This window comes from Echinops telfairi, unplaced genomic scaffold, assembly GCF_000313985.2.
Source record: "Echinops telfairi isolate 266 unplaced genomic scaffold, ASM31398v2 ScPeMD7_29;HRSCAF=101, whole genome shotgun sequence".
Classification (NCBI taxonomy): Eukaryota; Metazoa; Chordata; class Mammalia; order Afrosoricida; family Tenrecidae; genus Echinops; species Echinops telfairi.
This window is the reverse complement of record NW_022103926.1, coordinates 6511761-6520087: the sequence shown is the minus strand read 5'-3', so window position 1 is coordinate 6520087 and position 8327 is coordinate 6511761. Positions and strand designations below refer to the sequence as shown.

At 44.5% G+C, this 8327-nt stretch overlaps 1 protein-coding gene and 1 non-coding gene across 2 annotated transcripts in view; both read right to left on the bottom strand.

Annotated features, from left to right (window-relative positions):
- DRG1 (developmentally regulated GTP binding protein 1) overlaps positions 1 to 8118 on the bottom strand; it is a 24393-nt gene extending 16275 nt beyond the window's left edge. Inside the window, exons 1-3 of the mRNA XM_045289560.1 lie at positions 8000 to 8118; positions 6241 to 6364; positions 4380 to 4555 (exon numbers count right to left, since the gene is read on the bottom strand). Coding sequence (XP_045145495.1) covers positions 4380 to 4555; positions 6241 to 6364; positions 8000 to 8041 — 342 coding nt within the window. The 5' untranslated portion in view covers positions 8042 to 8118. The remainder of the gene's footprint in view (positions 1 to 4379; positions 4556 to 6240; positions 6365 to 7999) is intronic.
- Positions 5719 to 5824, bottom strand: LOC115869505. The gene has a single exon (XR_004046220.1). It is a non-coding gene; the product is annotated as a U6 spliceosomal RNA (small nuclear RNA).
- Positions 8119 to 8327: the final 209 nt, after the last annotated feature.

Below are 8327 nucleotides of genomic sequence, written 5' to 3'. Positions count from 1 at the left end.
AAAGAAAGATTCTATGGGCAGAATATTGAAAGATGCAGAAAGCATCAAAAGAATATGGAAAAAGTATACAGAGAGTCACTGTACCATAAGGAACTAGTCAACATTCAACCATTTCAAGAGGCATCACATGAGTAATAACCAATAGGACCAAAACAGAAGTTCAAGTTGCACTGAACTTTGCATTAGCTAAACATAAGTCTCTGGGAATTGATAGAGTATCAACTGAAATGTTTCAAATGAGCTGATGTAACACTGAAAGCACTCACTTGTCTATGCCAGGAAATTTGGAAGACAGCTACTTGGTCAACTCACTGGAAGATCCACTACTCCAAAGAAGGTGATCAACAGAATGCCCAAACTATAGAACATCATCACTGATATCACATGTACATAAAGTTTACTGAAAATCACCCAACAGTTGCAGCAGTACATTGACAAGGAGCTGCCAGAAGTTCAGGCCAGATTCAGAAGAAGACATGGAACAAGGAATATCCTTGCTGATGTCAGATAAATCTTGACATAAAGCAGAGAAGACCAGAAAGATGCCTACTTGAGTTTTATTGACTATGCTTGGGGATTTGACTGTATAGGCCATAACAAACTATGGATAGCCTTGAGAAGAATGGGAATCATAGAACATTATGCTGTGCTCATACAATAGTAACACATGGATCAAGAGGCAGTTATGCAGATAGAAAAGGGCACATTCATAGTTTAAAATCAGGAAAGGTGCTATGACGTTGTACCATACTGGTTCAATCTGTATGCTGAGCACATCACGAGAAGGCAGATTATCTGAAGAAGAATGTGGCCTCAGGATTGGACGACGGTTTATTAACAACCTGACATAGACAGACCAAACACCCTTGCTTTCTGAAAACGAGGACTGAAGCTTTGCTGATGAAAATTTAGGAGCACAGCTTTCACTCTGGGTTATAATGCAATGTGAAGAAATCCAAGATCTTCCCAACGGGACCAGTAAGTAACATCACGGTAAGCGAAAAAAAGTCTGAAGTTGTCAGGGATTTATTTCATCTTGCTTGGATCCACAATCAATGCTCATGGAAGCAGCAGTCAAGAGATCCAATGACATACTGTACTGGGGACGTCTGCTGGGCAAGAACTCATTCACTGTTGGAAAGCAAGTATCTCACTTACAGGAGTAAAGAACGCCTGACATAAGCCATGATACTTTGAATTTTCTTATACGCATGTGAAAATCATACATTGAATGAGGAAGATGGAAGGAAAATGGATACATTTAATTACGGTGCTGGCAAAGATAATGAAAGTAGTGTGGACTACCAAATGAACAAAGAAATCTATCTTGGCAGCTGTACAGCTAGAATGCTCCTTAGACGCGAGGATGGTGAGACTTGGTCTCATTTACTTTGGAAATGCTGGCAGCAGACCAGTCCCCGGAGAAGGACATCATGCTTAGTAAAGTGGAAGGGCAGGGAAAGAGAGGAAGACCTTCAACCAGTTGGGTTGACACAGTGGCTGCATCAATGGGCTCAAACATACGAACAACTGCAAGAATGGCACAGGACCGAGTTTCGTTCTATCGCACACAGCAGCGGTTCTCAATCTGTGGGTCATGACCCCTTTGGGGGTCGAAGGACCCTTTCACAGGGTCGCCCAATTCATCACAGTAGCAAAATGACAGTGATGAATTAGCAACGAAAATAATTTTAGGTTGGGGGGTCACCACCACGTGAGGAACTGCATGAAAGGGCCACGGCCTTAGGAAGGCTGAGAACCCTGGTCTACAGGGTTGCTATGAGTCAGAAGGACTTGACAATATCTAACAGCAACAACACAGCTGAGCCTCACATCTGTAGATTCTAATTTGGAAGGCCACTGAGCTGTACTTCAAAATATTATACTAGAAACTGATGCGTACGTATCCTCAACTGAAAATAACTGCCTGGGATAAGCAGAGCACCAGTAAAGAAGAACAAAGTAGGAAGCCTCTCACTTCCTGAACTAAAAACCTACTTATGCACAGAAGTCAGAACAGACACAAAGACCAGTGGACAGGACTGAGAAGCCAGAAGGAAATCCATCCACCTACGCACAGCTGATCTTTGCCAAATGGCTATTAAGTGGGAAAGAGATCGCGGGACAAATGGCAAAACTGGATAGCAACTTGTAGAAAAATGAAGCAGGACCCGTATTTCACACCATACACAAAAACAAACTCAAGATGGACCAAAGACCTAAGTGTAAAACCTAAACCATAAAGATCATCGATGAAAACATAGAGATAATCCAAGGGCCTTAATAAATGGCATACACTGTCAGACAAGTGACAACAAACACCAGAAGACAAATGATGCGGACTTCATAACAATTAGACACGTTCGTGCATCTAAACTTTTCAGTAAGAAAAATAAAAAGAGAACCCGAAGTGTGGGAAAAGTTGGCATTATCAAACAAGGGATTCATTTCTAAAATATAGAAGACTTCAAAGCCTCAAAAAGAAAATCCAATTAAAAATGAACAAAAGAACTCTCATAACATGAGCCCAAGTGGAACTCCAAGAGCAATCCCGTGCAAAGATCAGAGGCATCTTGACCCCCTGGGCCAGGCCAGGCCTGGCTGTCATGCTCTGAAAGGAAACTCAGGGCAAGGAATAACTACAATATTAACCCCCAATGCTCTGCAAACAAGCCTACCATTTGGGCTGGGTCACTAGGACTGAGAGGACAGAATTAGCTTGAAGTGTGACGATGAAATCATCATTGCTCTTTCCGTATAAAAGGCACAGACTGAGAAGCCAGAGCAGAGATTCATGCCGATTCTAAAGCCATTGCACGGCCACCTTTCTTCTTCCAGGCCAAGACTTTAAAGTTACACCTCAGGAGAGGATAAAAGGAAAAAGATGTGTTAGCAGTGCCACCACTGAGACTACACCTGAGAAGAAAGCGCTCAAAGGACAAATTGCATTGGCAATAGACATTCATGGGGCATTTTTAGGGGCAAAACATGGCAGAAAACTAAAGTCATAATGTGTGAATGCTAGAGCTATTTGTTTTGATATTGCTTGCAGTTGGAGAAAACAGAATTGTGTAAGCCAGTATCACTGAAGTTAAATTATATACCAACAGCAAAACATAAGTGAAACATTAAATAGTTTTTTTAATGAATTGAAAATTTCCCTGATCTCTTGACTGCTGCTTCCATAAGCATTGATTGTGGATACAAGCAAGACAAAATCCTTAACAGCGCCAACCTTTTCTCCATGTATGTTACCCACTCACTGGTGCAGTTGTGAGTTTTAGTCTTCTCTCATAGTCCATACTGAAGGCTGCAGTCCTAGATCTTTATCCCCAAGTGCTGTAAGTCCTCCTCAGTTGAACCTTCATGGAATGTGGGAAGACTAACACTGCCTAAAAGTGGAAGGGCACTCCTTGAGGTAATGAATTCCTGTGTCTGAAGGTGCTCAAATACTAGCTGAACCACAACCAGTATCTTCCAGCGGTGCCCTAAAGAGGTTTAGGTACCACATAGGCAATGACTGGCCTGCAGACTGGATGGACAGTATTTTGAAAAATTTGAATATGAATACACATTCAGAATATATATTTGCAGCAAAGGGAAATACCCATGTACAAATATCCTGTCAGATCTACATATATTTGTGGGTATATCCCCACTCTTCCATCACATCATATAATAGTATTCACCTCTGTTCCTTTTAACTTGGCTACTCCTCTCTTGTCTTTCCCTGCCTCCATCATTTTTGCCTGATCTCCCTTATTGTATATTGCCTTTCTTTTCATCCAATTCAACACATGCCTGTCTCATAGCCACTGACTTGTCTCTGTTCCCGTCTCACCCTTAGTAACTATCGAAGGCTATTTTTCTTAGTATGAAAACCTTTTCTTTACTTTTTACAATTGTTATCTCATACAATATTATCTGTCCCTTTGTAATTGCTTCATTTCACCCAGCATAGCATCCTGCAGGTTCATCCTTGTTATGTTTCTAGATTTTTCATAGTGCTACTCTTCAACATTATGTAATATCCTATTTTGTGTAAATACATAGTTTGCTTATCCTTTCTTCCACTGGGGATATTTAGGGTGTCACCATCTTTTCGCTATTGTGAGTGGTGCTGTGACGAAATGGGTGTCCATGGCTTGTCCTTCTCCAGGATATATACCAAAGAGAGGCTGGGTCATAGTGATATTCCTAGTTCTAACTTTTTAGGGACATGTCAAACCATTTCTCAGTGGTTGTACCAGTTTATAGCCCCACCCGCAGTGCATGAGGAGCCCAGTGGCTCCACGCCCTCATCAGGTCAGACATACAGTGAAGTCCTAATAAGCACTTCTTAAACAAATTAAAACTCCTGGCCTGCTGGCCTGACTCACCTGTATCTTGGCACCTTTATATCTGATGACACCAGGCACAGTGGTCAGAGTAGTGAACTCGTAGGCTGCCACCTCAGAATACACCCCTGCCAGATTACTGAGCAGCGTTGACTTCCCCACAGATGGAAAACCGACAAACCCAATCCGCGCATCACCTGTCTTGGCCACATCAAAACCTAAAACGCCAATAAAGGTTAAAACGAGGAAGAGTTATTTCTGGAGCACTATTTAATAAATTCACACTTTAGTTGCCTACCCTTCTAGGCCCTCTCTGTCAAACTTTCTAGTCTGCCTCTAAAGAGGTTAAAGCACACAAAATTGCCTGTGCAGCAATGTAAAGCATTCACTGCGGTGTTAGGCAGAACTTTTATTCCACTTCCTCTTGGAATGGTTATATAGCTTTCAAGTATCAACAACACTTAAGGCCCAAATGATGAATCTAAATTTTTAAAAAAAGAAAATCAGCCTTTTTGCCTGTGAAACCCTGAAAACTATAGAATGGATTGTCTTCCTCTTGTCTACAGTGGCTGCAAACAAGTTCAATGCAAAATGGGGGCAAGTACACAGACCTTTCTCCTTTTGGTTCTAATAACCTTCTCTCTGTTGGCTTCAACTTATTCTTTCTTCCTTCATTTTTTCTTGGCATCGATTGCCCTACTTGCCTCTCCTGTTGCATGGGGTGTCTGAGGGTAAGTCAAAAAGCACTGCGATTGAAGTCCCAGCTCCTACACTCACAGGCTATCCCAAACAAAATGTGTGTAACCATGGCTGCGAACAAGTTCTCTCTGCAATACCCTTGTGTGATTCCCTTAGGGTGTCTGCTTCAAAACAAACCAACCGAAAAAGGACTAATCAAAACAGTGGCTTCTGACGGAATCTACTGTGTCAGTTCAATTCAAGGCAGTGTTCAGGTCAGAAGATGATGGTGACAGTGTTTGGGGGATTCTAAAGAATCTTAATTTTGTCAGGTTTTCTTAAAGGACCCAGGAAAATCCCAGGGACATCTTATGAAGAAGTTTTTTAAAAAAGAGAGAACACTGCATTAGCGATAAAAAGGCCAACTTCAAATTACACAAAGGAATGCACCTGCTCATTGTTCAAGGGTAGCAAGGGCTGTCCTGTAAGAATTTCATTAGGAAACCTTACCGTAACCATCCTATAACAACCATTAACATCCTGTATCTTGGCCCTTCAACCTTCATTTTCTTTCTAAAACTCAAGGAGCATTCAATAGGAACATATTTGACGCTCCTGAGGATGCCTGGACTGCCACTTTGACATGAAATTAAGGAGCAAAGGATTCTTCAGGGACATGCTAGAGGATGAAGGGTGTGGGGAGAAACAATAGCTCTGGATAGTTTTTAAAACACGTTTCTTGCACAGGGGCCATACTAGTCTTCTCTGTACTGTTCTAAGTTTAGTATACGTGCTCCTGATGTAAGCGCAGTGTATTTTAAAACTACCAACCAACCAACACACTGCCGTCCAGTTGATTTCAGCTCATAGTGATGAGCTTACAAAGCAGAATACAAGACTCGGACTACCTCTCCTTTCTTGGGCAGAACGCTACTGGCTTTGAACTGCCAGCCTATCGAGTAGCAGCCCAATTATTAACCAACTGTGCTACCAAGGCTCCTGTTGAAACTTCCAACGCAACACTAAACTCACTGCCATCTAATCGATGCCAACTCACAGTGCCAGAGTAGAACTATCCAATGAGTTTCTGAGACAGTCACTATTTATGGGAGTAGAGCCCCGTCTTTCTCCCATTTAAACTACAGATCGGTATTTTTTCATAGAAAGACTAGATATTCAAAATAAATACATGAAAAGAGAAAAAGACCTGAAGAGTCACACAAACCTTCTCCTGGCCCCCCGCCGCCACCACCTTTTGGAGTAATGAGTTCTCTGCGAAGCTTAGCCAGACGTGCCTTGAGCAGCCCTAGGTGGTGTGCTGTGGCCTTGTTCCGTTGAGTTCGAGCCATCTAGGAGAGGAATCACAGTCAGAAGCAGTTTCCACAGGCAAAATAAAAAATCTGGAACAAATGCTCCCTTAGCCATGAATGACTTCTTTCCCCTCTCTGTAACTTTTTTTTTCTTAATCATTTTACTGGGGGCTCAGACAACTCTTATCACAATCCATACATATATCAATTGTGTCAAGCACCCCCTCTCTGCATCTTACTAATGTCAGTATACCTATTTTACTGACTTAAGAAGTAGGAATTCTCTTTCCATCACCCAGCTCATTCCTCTTATTACCAAGCAAGCAACAGTGGCTGGAAGACTTGACCTAGGCCATGCCACAAAATACACTAAAACCCAGGAGCTGTGCTTTTTCTACTGCTTGGACCTCAATGGGCCCTCATAGTCACCAATTCCAAATGTCTAATGAGATCTGAGATTTGCAAGGCTGTTATCTTTACTGACTTTACCAAATGTGAGCCAGGTTCACTGCTAAGTATTGGTCTCACATCCTGATAACAAGTGGAGGGTTCTTCAAAGAGAGGAAGATCCTCAAGGAAATGGATTGATACAATGGCTGTAATAATAGGCTCAGAGCATAGAACCAAGCAGTGTTTACCTCTGCTGTACACAGGGTCACGATGAATTGAAACCAAAAGAAGATCCTTGATGAGATGGAGGGACACAGTGGCTACAACAATGGGCTCAAACACAACAATTGTGAGGATGGTGCAGGATCCAGCAGTGTTCCCTCCTGTTGCACACAGGGTCGCTATGAATCAGAACTGGCCGGATGGCACCCAACAACCACAAAACCAAAACTCAGTGCTATCGAGTCGATTCCCACTCATGGCCACTCATTAGGAAAAGAGAAGAAAGGGCAGAATTGCCCTTCTGTGTTTCCAACGCGGTAACGCTTTAAGAAAGTAGGAAGCCTCATCTTTCTCTCACAGAGGGGCTGGTGGTTTCAAACTGCTGACCTTCCGGCTAGCAGCCCAATGCATAACCATTATGCCACCAGATGGCACTTAAAAACAACAATCTTTACTGAAACAGATCCCCTTTCTCCTGTGGGTAGGAACTGCCGACCTTTTGGGGTTTGACGTCTGGTGCTTTAACCACGGCACCACTAGGGCTACTCTGAGCGCCCCCCCCCCAGCAATAGAATCACAGAATAAACGGGGAAGAATCAACTGTTACTTATTTCCCTACTTTCATCCTCGGGAGCAATACTCGGGAGGCAGAGGATCAAGGGAACGGGACAGGGGAAGAGGAGGGGTCCTGCAGCCCGAGGGCGGGTGGGCGTAGAGGCAAGGGAACCGAACCTCGTAGAGAGAATGACGTCGGGACGCAGGCTTATATTAAAAGGGGACACAGATTAAGGGTCTCAAGATTGGGAGCGCGGAACGCGGGGAGGCCCAGGTTGCGTGGACTCCCGGTCGGGGGAACGAGCATGAAGGGAGCTGAAGGATAAGAATCGAGGCTGACAGCAGGTGGGAACGCGGGCCCGGGCTGAAAGGGGCTGGCGTTTGGAAATCCAGGATGGAAGAGTACTGGGGCCCGCGCTGACGGGGCTATCGGAACACCAGGGAGGTGCCACGCCACCGATAAAAGGACGCCAGGACAGGGAGTGCAGCGCCGGCTGCGCCTATTACCTCGGCTTCGATCTCCGCGATCTTAGCTAGGGTGCTGCTCATCGTGGCGAGCGCCTAGGTGCGAAATGCCAGCGGCCCACTCTCCCTTTCCTCACACACGAGAGCCGGCCTGCCACCGCCTCCAGGAGCCACTAGAGTGCGCAGGCGCGGTACTTCTCAACCTCGCGAGAATCTCATCGCGAGACTCAGATTAAGGAATAGGCTCCTCCCCCTAGTCGACCCGGGCCCATCCCGCGAGCCTGTGCGGTGTCATAGAGCCCGCGAGAGTTGGGGCCAGAGAGGCCGCTCCGGTCCGGGCTTCTGCGAGAGCGCCGAGGGTCGCGCGCGG